This window comes from Pleurodeles waltl, chromosome 7, assembly GCF_031143425.1.
Source record: "Pleurodeles waltl isolate 20211129_DDA chromosome 7, aPleWal1.hap1.20221129, whole genome shotgun sequence".
NCBI classification, from domain to species: Eukaryota; Metazoa; Chordata; class Amphibia; order Caudata; family Salamandridae; genus Pleurodeles; species Pleurodeles waltl.
The window spans coordinates 716,394,279-716,413,712 of NC_090446.1; the positions used below are offsets into that span (position 1 = coordinate 716,394,279).

A 19,434-nucleotide genomic window follows, 5' to 3' on the forward strand; every position below is an offset into this window, starting at 1 on the left:
CAATCTTATTTCATTACATACCCCTAAATTATTGATCTATTCCGTATCCAAGGTATCGAAAACATTGTTATCCATCTAACATATGGATTTATTAGTTTATTAAGCTTATATTTGACAAAGCTGTGTATAGTTTCCTCACATGTCAGTGGTACTCAGAGTATGGCCCGTGGGCCACTAGCGGCCCAGAGATCTCCCTCTGAGACTGCTGGTTGCAGAAGAGAAAGCTGCTTAAGGTCTGTTATTTGGCAAACTTTGCCAGCCAAGCAGCATTGTTTTAGGTTTCTCGGCTTTGTTTCTGAAGTCAGTTCACCTTGTTTTATGAGCAAGGCTGACCTGCTCACAGAACAAGCTGAAAAGACTCTAGAAACAAAGCCCAGAATCAGAAAAGCTAAAAGTAAAATGGTGTTGTAGGGGCATGTTTGTGATTTTCTGGGTTATGGGTTTCAAACAGCTAGTTCTGCCTATACTTTCAGCAAGGCACTCCTGGTCATAGTTGAGGGCTTAACTGAGAGGACAGTGGAGGCACATGAATTGTAAAGAAACTGTGATCACCCCTAAAACATTCTGTAACGATTTTGTTGGTCTTATAACCTACAGGTACTGTAAAATGTAATGCACACACCTTGAAGCAAGCTTTTGCAATTCTGTGGGTCTCTCATTTCGCCAAGTTAGAGCTATTTGCATTGTAAACTCCTAACCGGACTTTTCTTGCCACATTAAATTTTGGGACTTCGCTTCAGCCGAGTCTCAAAAACAAATGTTAAAAAAAAGAAAAAGTGGCAGGGTAGGTTTACCTCAACCCTCTAGCCTTGGGGCAGGGGTCCCCCTGAAATCCTGCCAGGGCAAATAGTTCATGGGGAAATTGGTGAACATTTTGCATATTTCACTGTGAATAAAAAAAACAAAAAAACAATTCCAGTCTCCTGCATTTGCGTTTAATATTGCCCTTCTGCTTTAAAAGATCAATTGCCCCTGCCCCCCCCACCACATCACTGATGTGGAGGGTGGTGCAAGTAATCTTTTAAAGCAGAACTGGGGGCAGATTTCTCTCCTCCCCATCTCGCCCCACCCCCCACAGGCCAGCTCCTGCTACTTTTCCTACTCGCTGTCATGTGGGCAGGGAAAGACATGAAAGTATTGATCCGGCACACGGGGAGCTGCATTTTCAGCAGCTCCCTGTGTATGGGAGCAATGCCGGCTCCTGCAGGTGGCAGGGACCTGGCTAGGACCGCACGGGCCTTGAGGCTACCCCTTCGGTCCCTTCTTATAAAAATGTAAGTAAATCAAATGTGTTTTCTCTGCAGTTGCACCTTTTAAAGTTATTTGACAGAGACGCTCGAGGAATAATCACATGGGCAAAGTTACAGACACAAAGTCTCTGGAGATATTTCCTTGGGGTCCTTTAGGCAGCTTTAGTGTGGAAGATGCACTATACATTTACCCAACGAGGTAGCACTTACTAATTAGCCAGTATAAAGTTTTCCAGTTGGCTAGACATTCTGCACAACATGCTGGCCTCTGCTTGGATAAATATGCAGTGCAGAATTCATTCTGGCACTATGCTAATTTCACAGAAATTAAATCTCAATGTGAAGCGTTTACAGATATAAACAAAGCAGGTGCCCAAGTTGAAGCTCCACTTCTGTAAAGTACTAATCATCCACATTTCTTGAACATGGTGAAGGCAGTGCAAGTGCTTTTCTCTGCATTTCCACCTTGAAAAGTTATTTGTAAACCTTGATGGAGGGGTTGGGTGGTAGTGTGGTGTTCGGTTGGGTGGTTATAGGGGTTAGCCCATAGACCAGGACCTGTGTCAAACTCCCGCTGTGCACGCCAGGGTGGTTATAGGGGGTTGGTCCCTGCGGGCCTGGCTCTTCCGCCAACCCCCTCCATGAACGGCCAAAGGCTGTGTGGCATGGGGTAGGGTGCTTATAAGGGGTTGGCTGCAGGGTCTGGCTGCAGCCCTGTGGCCATCCTTCACTGTGCATGGGCGGAGGCTTTGCGTGGGTTTGGATTAATGTTTACTAATTCAATTTTCTTTACCTTTGAAAAAGCGCAGAAATTCACTGTAAAATGCACAAATTGCAGGGAATTTATAGCTAGGCTCACATTTTAAACATACAGAACCATAGAAATTCACCTGTTAGTTATTTCAGGTAACTAAAGCTGCCCTAAGGTAACAATAACTTGCCCCTTGCACTGCTAATTACCTCACATATTAGAGCACTCATGGCAGCTTAGAAAACATCTTAGATAACATTGTTGATAATATCAATGTAATATTTGCAGTAAAATGTTTGAGCAAAAAACTGTGCATGGTGGAAGTGCGAGTTATAGTTACTTTAGGGCACGAGTTAGTTATTTGAAATAACTCTAACAGGTGAATTTTTATGGTTTTGTTGTTTAAAATGTGAGCCTAGGCATATCGCTGTAACCTTTGTGTTTTTTGTGTGAATTTCTATGGTTTATTGAAATCTGTTTCCTAACTACAACGTCCCTGTAACCTTTATCTATTTTTAATTGATATACCTCCCTAACCCCCATGTAAGCCCTACAGCACCGAACATCGGCTTTTCCTGATTTCTGCCCACCTGTAGACTAGTTTTCTTTTCATATTATTTTCTTGACTTTATAGATTTAGATGAGGAAGTTATTTGCAGTGATGGATAACGACTGCAGTACTTGGGATGCTAAAGATGACTTGCAATATTCACTCTAGAATAACTTTAGCAGATGTAGCTAAAAGGAGACATTCAGAAACAAGGAACTTGGGAATGCGTTTCTACATATGTGGTGTTCGTCTAGAATTAACACTGATGGAATTGAGTCGCTGGACAGACATAGAGTCTAGTTCCTTTTTAATAGCAGTGAACTGTTTGTGGAAATTATGGGGCATCGTTAAAGGGGGAGATGTTACAGGGCTCAAATTCAATTACGCCTCTTACATTAGTGAGTGAAATGTTATGTTCGCTGCCCGATGCTGCTGAACAATTTGTGTGTGTCTGTGTGTGCCTGCGCCTACCTACAGCTTGGGTGAGTGATCGTTCAGGCTGTCTTTCTCCCATATAAAACAAGGAGGCACCTCTGATGAAAGAAGGACTACACACGGGATCGGGCGTGGCTTTGGGAAATAGCCGTGATTTGTCTGTTTTTATACTTTAGTATTCCTGCTCAAGATTGCCTTTTCCCCAGCAAGCAAGAAAAGAATAATTATTTTATTACGATGGTGTGGGTTGATAAATAGAGCAGTTGTGCTGTTAACCTTTGAATGTATTTAGTTCCATGTGTTGTGAGAGTGTGACCATACGGGTAGTGCAGGTTATCGCCGCCCCAGGTAGGTGGTGCTAGAGAATGACGTGGGCGGAGTTTATCAGAGTAAGGGTTATGCGGGTTCTGGGGTGATGGCTTCTTGCGTGACATTGATTCAGGAAGCGCGTAGTGTTAGACATAGCAAGTTTCCGTTCTGCTCGTGGGAAATCCTAAGGGAGACGTACTGTTATTTCGCTTTGAGTTGGAGGCACCTAAGGGCCCTATTACTGGAATGAATCTTATTCTTTTGCAGAAGTACATAACTTGGCCTACTAGAGGGGTAAGAGGACAGCCGTTCCACAGACTGACCGTAACTATGTCTGTTGCATTGGCGCCGCGCTGTGTCCTTGTAAAAGCTGCTGGTGACGTTTGGGGTTTGCCTTATTAAGAGCTCACATGCCTAATGCTTGGGTTTATTCAGACGTATGTAAAAAATTCACATATGGATAATATTGATGAGAAACCTAAAGCACAAAGTGACTGCTACTAGAGTTTGCAGGCGTGTCCTCCCATTGGAGGAGTATCGGAATGGTGGACTGTGTGGCCTATTGTGTGGCCTGCTGCATAGAGATGCTCTTACAGTGTATCACTGTTGAGTTTACAGAAAGAAGTAGGAGTTGGCTTTTGTAAATGAACCCTAAGATGTAAAAAGGGAAACAGTACACACCCTTGCAGTCTTTTGTAAACACTGGAATCGGTGCTGTGTGAACAGTGAGTCTTACTATTAAGACGGGGAAGGAAAGAGCAGATACCGCCTGCTGCAAAATCCAGCACGCAGACTTTTGACGAAGGACTTGAACATAAAAACCAAAGAAAGCAAGAGAGAAAGCAAAAACGTACAAGCAGTAGAGGGTCTGGGCTGGGCTGCAAGACTGGCATTGAGGCATAGCAGGTAGTGAAATTAATTGAAGTAAAATGGACTGAATTTCAGAAGATTCTAATGGGTGACCACTCCCCTGTGTTACAATTTTATCTCGAGCTACCTTTCTTAGAGTAATTATCAGGAGGCTGCCTCATTAAATGTCCACAACTGCGAGAATGTGGGAGAATGGAAGCTAAGATTGTAAACGAGAACTCCTAGAGAACACTCGCTGACTGGGAAGAGTGATGTTTCCAAAGGCTCCAGAAGAACAGAGGGTGCTGGCATGACACTAAAAAACCAAAGCTTCTTTAAAATCGAGGACAGCATCCAATCTAGTCTCCTTTCGGAATCCGTTGGCCACACTTAAGTTTCAGTGGTGCTAGAACAATTTTCCCAGTGAGGCTACTGCCATTAATGCTATATCACTGAACTCACTGGGGTTTTGAAAATTCCAGGTGTGTCACAAGAAACAAGTGTTGAATGTGCCTCGCTCATTCTGTAAGACTCGTAAGGGTATATTATGTAGCCACCAGTGCATTTTGCAGCACTGGTGTAGTAGTTGCTAGTGCTTAGTTTGAGGCCGTGCTTTCCAGTGCTCAACAACGGCACTTAATTGTCAACACTATCATTTATGACAGCTGCCACATGGAGGCGCTGCATGTGTAATTTAGGGATGAGCAGAACAACAGTTGTATATTAATTCAATATACGTTAAAACCAACACCTGTCACCCAAGACATTCCTATGGCTTTGGGAGCCTCACATAGTCTAAATTCTCACAGTTGTAGCAGTGTGATGGTTAGTAGTTGGCACCGCTGGCAGGGGCAATGAGTAGTGCAAGATGCAAAGGGCCTCCTGATGAGGGGCTTGACACTTATTTATTTTTTTAACAAATTAGGCACTGGGTAGTGCACTATCAATTATAGACAGCACCGCTTCTGTTGACAGTGCTACTAAATTTGCACAGACATACCGTTTTACCCATAAAACTCTATAGTAAACAAGTGGTAATGTGTGGAAATCAGTTACCGGCGAATATTTGTCATGTGAGCATCACCTAGTAAAGGGTCTTGATTTGTTTGATCCTATCAAAATCTTTGTTACCGCCACACTTAGATTTAAAAAATGTGATTCATTTAGTTCCTAATTGCTTATATATTTTCAAATATGTGTATAGTTCATGTATACATTTTTAATTTGTTTTTCCTTTTTTGGAGGGAACCCCTCCGAAGTTCCCTCCATTTAAAAAAAAAAATATATCCTTACCACCCTTTACCACTACTCACCTCTAAACCCTAAAATTACCCTTGTCACCCTATACCACTACCAACCCCTTAACCCTAAAATTTGCGAAATTACTTTTGGTGCCCTGAGGTTTAACAGTGATCCTGCCTTTCTGGCATCCTGTACAACCAGACACAACTTCTCAGCAACCACCTGGTTAGCCGTATTAGGAAACTAGATTAGAGAATGTCCATATTCCTTTAGTTGGGCCCAGGGTATCAGTTGGTGTGCCTCAGCACTGGGCCTCTCTCTAGAGGGTAGCTCAGACAGGGTTGGTCATCAGTTTAAAGAGTGCCATATGGCAGTGGTGCCATCTGTTTGTCTTTGAGGCATGGCCCCTCATGGTGCTGTCCTTTCCGGGGGCTGGGGCGCCAACTTAATGTGGGGGTAGGGGGTGTAGGCTCTAGGTTGATCCTGATGGATCACAAGTGTTCGCCTCTTCCATCAACGAGTGGGGGCACCACAGCATCAACCTTTTCCTGTCAAGTTCTTCCTTTGTCAGATGGCCTCAGCAGGTGAATTCATGTATCCCTGGTTCATGCTCGTTCAGTCACCACACACCTGTTCAACCTCCAGAGATTAGCCCAACTTTGGGTGTCTCCACTCCTGCTCACCTCTTGTCACAGGACCCACCTGGGACATGCACTGCCTCCCCTCCCCCACGCACACCCCCTCTGCTCTCCCTACCTACACCCCTCTCCGGTGCAATCCAAGGTGCGCCTAAGCCTCTTGTTGTTTCCGCTATTAAGCCTCGCCACCCCTTCTCTGGGGCTGTTTCTGCCAAGTATTCAGGGTCTTTCTAAGGGACGGTGACGCTCCTATTTTAGGCCCGGGCCAGCTAACTTTTGACTGCCATTTTGAGCACTGCTCACTGGATGTCTGATCCCTAAAATCAATCTCTTATGGAGTATTGATTTGTCGATTTGGAGGGTATTGGCTACATACTTTCTAATTTTAGGAAATTTTATAATATTTACAGGACAATATTTTACATACAAATATATATGTTTTGCATATAATTGTGTGTGTGTGTATATATATATATATATATATATATATATATATATATATATATATAGTTATAGATAGTTATAGATAGTTATAGATAGTTATAGATAGATAGGAAGTTCCTAGTTACATCACTTTTGCACGTTAACCACTACTTGTATACTCCTATTAAGGTGTAAATTTTGTGTTGCAAGCATATAACATTTATGCGTTGTCTTTAGATGTTGAAGCTATGGAATTGAATATTAATTCTTGTTATGAAAATTGAGGTTGAAACTTTCTTTAACGCCAAAAATATTTTAATCTGAGAAACACTAGATTTCTTCAGTCTACAAAACAATACTGACTGGTGAAATGTCATTGTAAACATTAGTGTTTGTGCCTGGCCGGTAGGAAGCAGATTTTAGTGTTTAAAATGACTTTGCTTAGAGGATGCATTTAAGTTTTTTCAGTTTCCTGGAAGGAAACTGTGGCTTTTAGTTCATTGTAATTACGTCAGTGTAGGGCTGGCAGCCTTAGTGAGCTTCAGAAACTCACTGTGGTGACTCTTTGAGAAGAGAGACGTATTTGAACTCGAGTCCCATGCTTTCCACATGAACCTTTTAAGATTTCACAGGATATCTGTGATATGGAAGAACTGGATGTTTAACCAGGAGCCTGAACATGTTTTTCAGGTGGAAAACACCAAAGATGGGGAAGAGAACGCCCTGAACAGAGAGACTACCCTGCGACTGTCTCGCCGACGCTTCCGGAGAATAAACCAGAAGGGAGAGCGGCAGACGATCACAGACGATGTGGACACCAACAGTTACCTTTCGGTAAGCACGTCCTCTGCAGCGAGGATGATCCCTGTAAGTGGGGGCCTTTTTTTCCATTTCAGCGATTGGAATCTAAGCTTGTGTGTTATTTCAAATGGAATATAGTGTGTAATTTATATTACTTACTCTGATGAAAGTCATTGATTTACCCTTTGTGTATCCTGTTGACCATCAATATCTCCGAGTTTTTTTCGTGCTCTGCAGTTGTTGTGAAGAGGTTTAAAAATTAAGGACTAGCCAGACCTGAACACTATATGAAGTGCACTTGTTGGCTGATTCTGGGCTGCCCCTCATCTTAATTTGATTTTCCTCGTCGGTTTTAAATGTGTGATTATATCACCTGCCTTTTGGAAAGCCCGTGGGTTCGTCTTTTTCTTTTAAACATCGGGTGAAACAGAAATGCTTTTGGCGGTTCCATCAACAGGGTTTGGTACCTTTGTAGCGGATGCTGGCAGAAAGCGAGAGTTTGGGAAAGAGGCTTGAGAGTGAGCTATTAGCAGATGCTAACACCAGTTACATTGCATTTCACAGCTCAGTGTTCAGAGACCGTTCATTATCTACCACAGGGAGTCAACCATGGACTCCAGTGAAAAAGGAGGAAGTCTCTTCAAGGTGGAGATGTTTAAAAGCCCAGCTTGGTTCCAGCTCCTACGCACCAAGTGTGGGTGAACTTGATACTAGGAAGCTGAGTGGCCTGAATAAGGATGGGGTGCCGGGGAGCTTTGGACATTGAAGGTGGAATTGGCTTCGTTATGGACAGATAAGGCTATGGGATTAGCATTAAATGGGCTTCGATGATTGACTGGAGAATGAGTCAGTGAGTGGAGTAGAATACTAGATTGAGGACCTACTTGAGGGAGGTGTGGAACACACCGAGCCAGCGTGCTTGATGTCTGGAGAGGGAGCGAATCCGGGTTGGTTTATCAGGCATAGATGGAGACTTTTAGGGTTGTATCCAGGCTTTGAAGGCAGTATTCTGAAAGGCCTGGGGAGGTTACTGAATCTTCCACTTTGCTGAACTTTGCAGTTGTTTGAAGGCTCATGGCTCGGTGGAATCATCCCCGTTCTTCTCGCATTTTTTCCTGACTTGGTTGTTGCATTGGGTATGTAGTTGGGGCCGGCAGTCATATTTATGCAATTGCTTGCACATGGATAGTTGTGCTTTGTTGTATCTGGATTTTATTAGTTATGTTTTCTTTTAAATAGCAGTTGTGGTACAGCCAGCGTAAAACAAACAAGTATTGAAAAAATATCTGTGGTGGAGCACTGGCCCAATGCTTTTCAGAAGTACAAGGATGACTGTGTTTTTTAATGTATTACTTTTTTGGTAGAGCGTGAAAGTGGAAATTTATGATTCTGCACAAAAATTGAAGACTGAGAGGCTACTGCACGAGGATCTCAGTGAAGTATTAAGAGATTATTTCCAGCATTTTCATATTTTTAGATATTGTTTTCGAAACCAAGCTTCAATTGACCCATATGATAATCTTGCAAGTTATATTCTGCTGTGAAGTCCGCCTACCTTCACCGAAGCCAATAAAATGTTCTTCTGCTCCTCTGAAGTGTGCACATTCAGTGGAAGTCGTTTTATTTCTGGTCCTCTGTTAAGCTGGATGTGTTGTGTGGTGTTGGTGTTGACTTTATTATTGTCGCTGCTTTTGAATAGTATGGGCATTTGTATTGGGATTGTCTTGCGTCGTGATTTATTTTACACCCCTCCTAGCATATCCTGCATGACACACGGTCCCACCTCCTGCACTGATATGTCAGCACCTCAGTAGATGATGAAGACAAGCAGCCTGCCACGTGATTGTGTGTAAACTTAATAATGGCTAATTGGACAATATGGCGATGCTGGTGGGTTTAATTTCGGATCTTACCCAGCAGTTTATTTGCTTCAACTTTGCTCAACCCTCGAAAGAGAAAGGTATGAGTTTAACGGCAGCAGGAGGAGTTGGTTACCTTTAGCCAGACCGAGACATGCTTTGTATTTTACCTCAGATTATATTTTGAAACATGACCCCTTTCAACAGTAAAATGTTTCTTTGTTTATATGAGGATACTTAATTTTTTGTTCATTTTCAAAGACAATTTCTGTGTTTAGTTGATGGTGTTGTTTAGTAGGAATCACCCATCTACCTACTGTTGCACTGTGCTTTGACTTAAAAAGGAAACCCCCTTTGAATTTCTTTCTTTGCACATCCCACAGTGCATGACCGTCATAATGTGAGTCACCAATTGTGGTGCAATAAGGGACATCTTGCACTTTATAATTCTTTTAGGGTTACTTCCGTCTGTTACCCTAAGAGAAGTTTGGTAATTTGTCTTGTTTCTCATTACTTCCGCTTGATCCTCTGATGGTGAGTCAGCATTCTGGCGGTGGGCTACCCCCCTAGCTGCATAACAAAAAAAGAAGTAAGTATTGCAAAACCAGGAGGTCTGGGGTTCGTGTGCCTTCATCAGCACATTGCAGAGGGAGAAGGAGACAAGAGACAAAGACAGCAGAAGAGGACAGAAAGTTCTTCACTTGGAAAGTAGTTCCTCATGCAGTTCAATGAAAGCATTCACTTGGAGGCCAAGGATACACCTTAACAGTCAGTAGCATCAGGTGCGAGATAAATAAGGCTCAGGGCTGAGCCAATGCGCAATTGACAAATTCTTAAGCCAGCAGTGGAAAGAGACTTGGCGAAGACAGACAATGGTTGAATGAGCAGACCCAAAGCTCACTCCATACATATTGTTGGCAATAGGACTGTTTGGTTGATGCGCTGACAAATCCCAGACCTAAAAAATTCTACACATGTGGCCGTTTCCACTAACATGACAGTTTTGTACCCCGGCGTAAACAGAAGCATCCTATTTTCCGTGCCTTAGATGTACATATTTTTCTGCCGCCTCTTTGTCCTTATTTGAGGGACAAAAAACGATTGAATTCCATTAAACCCTGTAGCATCTAGATGCTTTTTACGGTTTAATGTAGTGACCGGGCAGAAACTGCTTTAGTTTATCTTTCAGGAAAAAAAGACCACTCAACAGGAGTTACCTGGTGCCTCCTTCATCTCCTTCCTGGATCCTGACGTTTTCTTACATTGACAAGGAGTGGTTCTGTTGCGCTGACAGTGAAGTGCTCATCAGTTGGGATGGTGGCACATTAATCCTCTCTAAGCGCTTGCCGCATGGCCCTGTTGCAACAGTACTCTCTTCCTTTTCGATGCCAGAAATGTGGGAGCTGTGTGTGCAGAAAGTGAGACTCTGGGGGAGTCTGCGCTGCGTGGAAATGAATGGTTCTTCCTGGTTTTGTTTAAGCCAGTCACAGTTGCGTCCAAACAGCCAAAAAGACAGGACTTTGACGATTGATGTGGACATTGGCCACAGACCTCGGTGTTAAGCCCACACCTGCCACCTCTCCTGTGTCTGTTCTTGTGTTAGGAGGCCTGTGGTTCTGTAGGTCATGCTTTACTTGTTCACTATACAAAAACCGAACTACTTAGTATTGCCGATGCTTATTAATTTTTCCCCTATGGCACATCAGTGCTACTATGAGGGAAACCATCACATTAATATTTCTAAAGTGGGGCACAGGGCGTGCAGGTAGGAGAATCTTCACATTCAGTGCCTACTGTGAGTGTTTTCACTGCTGCCCGTCCCTCTACCGTGCTGTAAGCATAACGGAATGATCCTATTTATTCAAATGAATATTTAACAAGAAATTAAGTGTTGCGCTGGTGTTCTTGTACCATAGAATGATTTTCAGGACTCATTGCATCCATGCGCCCACCATTCCCCCTAATCACACAGTATCGTGACCGACAATTGCATTTGTGATTAAACGTCCGCACTCAAAAGCAGAAGAGCTGCCTACGTTTTATTGGTTAAACCACAGAGATGAAAAACAAGGACTGAATATAGAGTGAGAAGGAATTGAAGTGGCTGCTTTATACATGACCGACATTACTGAAATCCCACTGGAGCCACTCGGGATGCTTCTGTTTCCTCGTGTCCTCTCCTGTTCCAGCGGCTTTAGAAGACTGGCATGATCGGGAGACCGCCGGGCATCGTGCATCGGCCCCACCGGCCCTATTGTTGCCGAGGGGCCATGTGTGCTTTACCATTTGCTGCCATGTTGTCTGTCAGTGGCTGCTACAGCGGGACAGTCGGACTGCATCAGAAAGCCCAGCTGCAGCGTCAAGATCTCGGCCACTGGATCTCACGGATCCAGGGAGCTTTGTTGTGGATCAGGCCGGGGCACAAGTGAAATACTGATGGTCTGCTAGGCAGGTAGAGATGCAGAATCTTGTCACGTGCTGTGCTTGAGGCCAGCCTGGACTGCAGCTGCCTGAGGGTGCGGGTGGTGTGCGTGGCTTGGAGTGCTGCTGTGCGTGTGTAGCTGTTGGCTGGAGCTGTGTTATGCGCTCGGCTGCTGACTGCTGAATGTGTGGAGCACCATGATACGTTGAATGTGTATGCGAGGGCCGTTTGGATGGGCGCATAAGTGCATAAGGAAGCTTAGGACACGGCTGCTCCCCGGGATGGTTCCCGCTCGTGAGTGGACACGCCGGTACTATTGGCCCTCCTACTGGGCCCACTGCAGGAGTGAGTTCGAGAAGGTTGCATGCACCTGACCCACACCGTACCCGTTCGGTGGGTAGGGAAGTGTGCACTGCTGCTTCCCAGCTCAGACTCCTTCCTTGTGTGTGAGGAAAGGGCGCGTTGCTGCTGTTCGCGATACACTTTAGTGTGCATAACTCAGAGCCTCTTCTCACAACTCGCAACTGTTGGCTTTGCCGCTCTTCTTAGCTGTAAAAGGGCCGGGCCGTGTTTGGTGCGGGTGAGCCAATACTCTGCGCTGAAGTGATGATCCATCCGGCGCCTGTGAGCTTCCACAACCTCACTCAAGCAGGAGGGAATCCTTCCTCGGTATGAAAGGTTTTCCTGCCGACCACCGTGAATTCCTGCCGAGTTTTTGAGGAACTTGAAATGGCATTTTGTATATGTGCCCTTGTGGTAGCACTTGTTATTTCCAGAGGGATCAACGTTTGCGACATCCATTAGTTTAAAGAAAGAAGGGTTATGTTCGGATATGTTTTTTCTCTTTGCGCATGCCATCCCTTCCTGCAAGACTGACATCAAATTAGATCATTTTTATCTGTTCCTCGTATTTAGGTGCTTCATTAATTTGGGTGAGTGATTTCCGTATAGAATTTTTCAGTTCCCCTCTTTGCTACTTAATAACTTTTCTGTTTTTATAAACTCAAAGAATCCTTCAGATTGCACTGGAAGGTTCCCATGAGCACTTCTAAAAATAATACAGAATAAACAATTATGATAATCCATTTTACTCCACGGAGTGAGTAATGCTGCAAACTTATTAAAGTACATTTTGATGCCACTGAAATGCCACCGAGACAAGTGTGCCGAGTACAGCTTTCAGTTAACCCTATGATTATATTACTGGTTTTCTCGCTGTAGAAACATCTAACACCGTGTTTCTTTACTTTCGAGTGGCCTGCTCAGACTCTCCTCCCTCGCCAAATAACCTAATTATGGATTATGCCACGATTATGTAAAAAAAAAAAAAAAAAAATGTGCAGCTTTTCCACAAGCAGTAGCTCAGAAGCGTCTAAAATAATCTTGTATCAGTCACTAGTAAGTCTCAGCCAAGACACCTTCCATCTCTTGAAACCTGGACATTTCAAGCATTCCATTCATCAAAGAATAATGTTAATTAGCGGTAGGTATAGAACTCCCCCATTATAGATATAGAAGCAGATAAAGCCAGCCTTTCCTTTTGCGATTGCTCAGTATATCAGCGGCTTTTCAGAAAATAACTTTAGAGTTGTGTGTGAAGTTTACTTGAAGCTACGCAGCTTGGACGCTGTCTTGGGAGTGCGCCTCTCACAATTATTAGGTGCCCTTAACCCACTTCATGGCCTTATCATATAAGATAGCCTAAGGGGACTGCTTGCTGTTTGTCTTCCAAATCACTGTGAAAATTGTTTTTAGGATCTTAAGTGCACTTCTTGAAAGTTAAATTGCGCACTAGTCAATGCAATTACCCAAGCCTTCATCACCAGTCTGAATATTGGTGTAACCACCAGCTCTAGGAGGTGTCAGTGTGACGTCGATATGGTGCGGGTGCTTGAAATCAGCCAGAGGGGAATCCATCAAGGCCTGCTGCCTGACCATTTTTCAAAGATGTACTAACAGAATAGTATCTCTCCTTAATCCGCGAGGCAGTAACGTTTGTGCTTAGGAGGAGAAATTGATTCCTGAAAACAGTTCACATCCTCTTCCTTAAACGGCATATTGATTAAGTAGAATTTTGGTTGAAGATTCTTGTTATTCAAAGATCTCACCTAGATGATTAAGCCTTCTTGCCTACCAGCGTCGCAAGCATTGCAGCTGTGCTTCCCATTCACTCAGAACTCCTGTTTGACTTGTATTGTGAAAAGAACAAGTGATGGACGGAATGCTAAACAATGTCAAACATTCACCCCCAGTACAGAGATCTGGGCCTAAATCCATCGTTTTTTTGCTGCCCATGCCATTCCAGTTTGGACCCAGTCATATGCAAATCAGTCTTGACCCTGTTCCCCAGTCCAGCCCGAACTGCCAGGCCAGGTCTTCCCTGGACTGGAAACAAGCATCCTGGGACCGGTTTTGGGGTTTCACCCCTCATCAGCCAGGCTAGCTTGAATCCAGTGGCATGGGAGCCAGGACCCACGTCTGGGCATACCTATCCCACTTAGGGCGACAAATGCAAAACGAACAAGTGATGGACTCATTCAAGTCACGGTCTGCATGTGATACAAGTTTTTTTTATATGTGCAAGCGTCTTCTGTTTAAGTAGTTATTTTCCTAACTTCAGTTCTTTCCAAAGTTTCTTCTACACAATGACCAAGCTTATACTTTTACACCTTTAAAAGAGTATTCCATGAGCTATCTGAACATTTATGGTATCCAAAGTGCATTTAACTTTAGAAATGTTAGGATCGTGGATGGTACAAAATTGCTCAGAACAAACAAAATGTTATATTAACTTCTGATACCAAAGAATGGGAGATCAAAAAGAAAGCTGTCCATTACTGAAATTGGCAGTGCAGGAATGAACTTTTACCTTCGATTGCCAGCAATACATCTGAAAGTGAAAACCTTTCCCCCGATTCTCATTGTCGTTGTTACAGCTAGATCACTTGTTTGATGAACGGGCTAGTCATTCCAAGGTAAAGTTACAGTTCTTTGCCAGAATTATGCTGTCAAAAGATCATTTTTTAAACGTTGCCTACCAGGTTTTCCTCCTCGTCTTGGTGATGGAGCACATGCAAAGGTGATCTGCCTGCTTCTTTTTTTAGCATCTGGCTTCAGGTAATGATTTAAACTCCAGATGTTTGTACCAATTCCAAGAATCTAAATACAGGTAGATTTGTGCCCCCTCCATCACCTGCATTCCAGTCAATGTGTAAACAATGCATCCATTTTTTAGTTGTACAAATATGTCCCTAATCAATGAGTGTATAGTGGAGATCCCGGAGGGCCAAATCCATGCTGCATTTTCAGATTAATGACTGCCTGTTTAAAAATGTGAGACCACATATTGTTTTTTGTCTGCCTAGATTGCAGAAGGCTAACTTTTAGATCAGAAGTCTCCAGCTGGTAGCTTGAAAGCTATTGGTGCTATGTAATTCAGAGGGTTTCCCATAATTGAAGAAAGCAGCGATGCACATCTTTGTATGCTTGGAGTGACCACCATCCAAGCCCGTGGTGGGAACCCTCACTTACACACGCACTGTGACAGCCTGTGGTACCTGTAACAGGACTCAACACTCTCAATTTAAAGTTACAGGGAGATTAGTCACTTTGCTGGCTCCACAGTCATACAAAATTTGTGAATACTGGACCATAGGTGGGGTCTCTGCAATAGCCAGAGTGCTTTCACTGGAGGGTGGGACTACCATAGAAAGAGTGAAGTGTGTGAAAACTGTACATTTAGTGGCCATTTAACCAAGAGAGCGGAGGCTGGATTGAGAGTAGAGAAATGTACTTGCCTTGTTTGTTTCAGACACTGGTAATGTGGTGTGCATGTATGTATATATGCGTATTTGTTGAAATGTGTATGCATATGTGTGCTACTATGTATTTGATGTGTATATGGGTTGACAATGTGTCCTTCCTTGAAGGGCATTGTCTCTCTTGGAATACATTCCTGGTTCCAGAGAACACAAATATCTCAAATAAAAGTGTTTAATCTTTGGCACAGTTATGAATATTCCTAATCTAATGTTGGCACTGGCATAAAAATGGTGAATCCAAATATATTCTGAGCACCCTTGGACATATCATGGCATAATGGCAGCTATCCTTGGCATATTGCGAGTGTGCGTCTAGGTCTCCACCCATCAGTCACAGGGATGAAGGCAATACACTTTGATAGTTTGGGAAAGCTGTTCACACCCCCATTTTGTGCCATGCTAAACCAGGGGCGTCAATGGAGAGCATATTTGCTCTTCTAATTCGTACTGTGAATCGGAGTTTTGGGGTTGAACGTCAGAAGACATTAGCTCCAGCATTTTCCAGTCTCTCCTTTCAACGCTAGCATAATTTACCCTGTATGTTCTCTCGTGTTGCTGTGATTATGAGGTTGCTGCTTAATTGCATCCCAGCCTAGAGCTCTTGATTTCCCTGTATGTGCATACAGCCATTACTTCATGCTTCCGGCATCAAAGGTGATTTGTTGTCTCTGCTGAGGTGGTGGTCTATCGCTAGCCTGTTTACTACCTCTGGGGCCTGTCAAAGTACCCATTCTAGCATTGTGTCACATATAGAAATTGTTGTTTCTTTCTACAGTGTTTTTATCCTCGGTTACATAGAGTCTCAAAAGTGTAACTAATTTATGCGGCCAGCACTTTAGTTTCTTCTTTTGTAGGTTCTGTCCTACTTCCTTCGTAAATAAATGGTTCATGGATAACACCGGCTTTAAAAAGGAGAGGGCTGTTCTGAAGTTTAATGCTGTGCACCAGAGAAGCCAGTTGACATATACTTTAATACGTAAACATATATTCAAATTAGTGGTCCCTTTAGCTTAAAGCCATTCCCGTCTTTAATAAGAAGTATTATTCTTGTCATGGAAAATGTGTGATGCCATCTGGTCGTTGGTAACCTTGATACCAATTAAAAGTGCTTAACTTAATTAAACACCCACAGATTTTCTTTTATGTCCATTTGATTGCTGTGCTGTTCGATGTAACTGCTAAAGAAGAATGAATATCTATGTATAAAATGTTAACATGCCTTGCTCACTTGATTCCTACACGTTCTCATAGCAGCTCCTAAGAATATACACGTAAACTAAGTTTTTTATGGAATTCGATGACTCTTAAATGGACTATACCTTGTAGTGGTGGTTGAGGGTACAAATACATATTATGAAAACTAGGTTAAAAAAGTCCTTTGCCTGTCTTTAATCGCCATTACCAGAAAGTAAACACATGATCCATTCTGATATATTTAAAACGAAACCCACCACACCAACGCACATATCAAATTAGCAAAGCTCACATACAAGACTTGTACCGCAGAACTAAAATTTAAACATTGGCCGCGTCCTAGCACTTTTTTCTTTACTTTGTGCCATGTTGCACTGCAGCTATGGTGCTGTGCAGCATGTGTTTAAAAAATAATAATAACAACACTGGCAAGGCCAATGGATCTTGGGTAGGCAAGACCTTTTGGCTTTGACAATGCTTGTTTTTGACCGAGGACAGGCAACAATAGCAGGCAGCGGAAGGAGAGCAGTAAAGGCAAGTAACACGTGGGGAGGGAGGAGCAAGCTACATCACTTGTGGCGGGGGGAGGTAGGGAGCAAGCTACACCACGGTCGGCGGGAGGAGTGAGTGAGGGATGGAATGAGTAACAACATGGGCATCGGGAGTAGGGTGGGAGGGGGGGCGTGGCAACAACCAGGGGAGGGGAGCAATCTACACCATGGACAGCGGGAGGGGGGGAAACAGATGCACTCTTATAGAGTGCAACAAAGACATTTCTAAAAAGGTGCTGCCAGAAGCCCACAGCACGTGAAAGGAAACAGGCTGCAGCTAGAAAGTGCTTCACAGAATATACAAATGTAGGTAGAAAAAGTGAAAAGAGACTGATGTTGAAGCCAATCATTGATAAGTAATGGTCAGGTGCTAAGTACTTTATAAGGGTTAAAAAATTTTTTTTTTTTTTTTTTTTACAAGAGACTGCAACAGCGCATGTGCTGTCTCAAGCGAGACCTGAAGAACTTGGAATTTCCATTGTTTTTGTTGCAATAAAATGATTGCTGTGCAAACAACAATTTTCATACTAAGTTTGTGTTTCTAGTTTGATAGTTGGGTTTTAGGTCTTAACCTTCACAAGTCTTGAAGAATAGGGAAGTTGTCAAGTAGGGCTCCACAATATGTGCTCAATATTAGGTATTTTGTAAACTTTTTATGAATGGCTGGTTGCTGGATTGCCTAAAGAAGTTTGCCAGCCCTCATCAACGCATTTGGTGACTTTGGTGCATGTTAATGTAAACCAGCTTGCGTTGTGGATTACTGCATAGACCGCAATGGTTTTTGGTCTTCACTGTGCCTACAGTTGCACAGAAGTTGGAAATATAGCTTCTTAATAAATGTTGTTTAACATACATCACTGAGAGTATTGACAGTATGTGTGACTGTCACATTAGCGAACATAAAGAACCAAGCACATATTTGTGACGTTCTTCACTACAAGGACACAAAAATAGCTTTCTCTGTTTGATGTTGATGTGTTTTACTAATTCATTTGTCATCACAGGTCTCCGTCATGGAAGTTGTACTACTTTAGTGACTCACGTAAGCCAAGCCTCCATTGCTTGATGCTTGATGCTAATTTTCAAATGAATCCAGTGTTGTGTCCACCATCCCATTTCCCTCCTAGCCACAAACTGTTTATTTCTTGAACTGATCAAAGATGGGATTGCCCCTGCCGGATAGCCAAAGTAAGTTATGATCGGATTACCATTGTTTAGCAGTGAATTTATTTTAATTTGTACTCCTGTCCTAGAGAAATGTAATTATCAGAAGAGCCACTTAGCAGGGAGGCTGGATAGTGGAACTGTTCAGGATGTTGGACAGCATAATTACCTTCTGCTGAAGCACTCGTCAATCCTGGCTATTGATTGAAATCCACTTTTTGTTGCTTTGCTGTTTCTTGTCTTCAAGTGTGACCTCATTAATGCATGGTAATGTACAGAGTCATGCACGCGCACATGACATTCTGCTGAGTTACTTTTAAGCATTTGTTAATCGTTTAATTCCGATGGTTAATCCCATAGTCAAGTCATTGCTAAGGCATCACAGTCTGGTTTATTGTGAGATTATTGACAATGGCACAGAGTATTTATTTTGGAACAGACCAGTATGTGTACCTGGCTCCATCTGAACCTTCAGCGGACGAAATCTGAGTTTTATGTCACCTTTGTTATAATAGTGGCAGCAGTGCAGTTTTGTTTAGGTTTTCTTGGTACTGTGGACTGACCTGCCCAGTGGGTCAGCTTGTTGTTTATGTCTAGATGGATGGATGTCTAGATGGATGGATATATGTCTAGGTGTTGGGTGGCTCAGTGTCATGGAAGACTTCAGGAGCCGGGTTGAATGTCTACTGAGGTAAATGGGTGAATGGAAAGTCGAGGCACACTCCTTTTCATTTGGGGTCATTATTTTTACAATATGACTCCTCTGACCCAGGATAACTTGACTAGGGAGGAATGCTAAAAATGAGCTGCAGCATTGCAAGCACCATCCCAGTGTTGTGCGGGTCTGGAGAGGCGGCCTTTACTGCTGTGTGACTTCTGACGGTATGGGTTCTGAACTATGGTCTCTTCGCTTCTTTGAGGACTGTCAGCATCATTTGTCAAGGGCATCTTGGATGTCTTTGTATGGAGCTAGATGAGTCGTTTAAATTCCGTCGTTCATAGACTGACAGACACCACCGTTGAGTGCGGTGATCTACATGCAGTCTGCACTTTAAGGCACTGCTTTCATTCCTAAACTCATCTCCCAGTTATTTCTACAGTTTTGTAACCATAGTCCTTTTGCTCGTCTTAAGAGCCGTTTAGGCAAAATGTTATCAAAAAAAATAGTGAGACAT

At 43.2% G+C, this 19,434-nt stretch overlaps 1 protein-coding gene across 1 annotated transcript in view; it reads left to right on the forward strand.

Moving 5' to 3' along the window:
• The window catches only part of RAPGEF6 (Rap guanine nucleotide exchange factor 6), an 822,369-nt gene that overhangs the window by 346,401 nt on the left and 456,534 nt on the right, over window positions 1-19,434 (forward strand). The window contains 1 exon segment of the mRNA XM_069201702.1: window positions 7,138-7,281. Coding sequence (XP_069057803.1) covers window positions 7,138-7,281 — 144 coding nt within the window.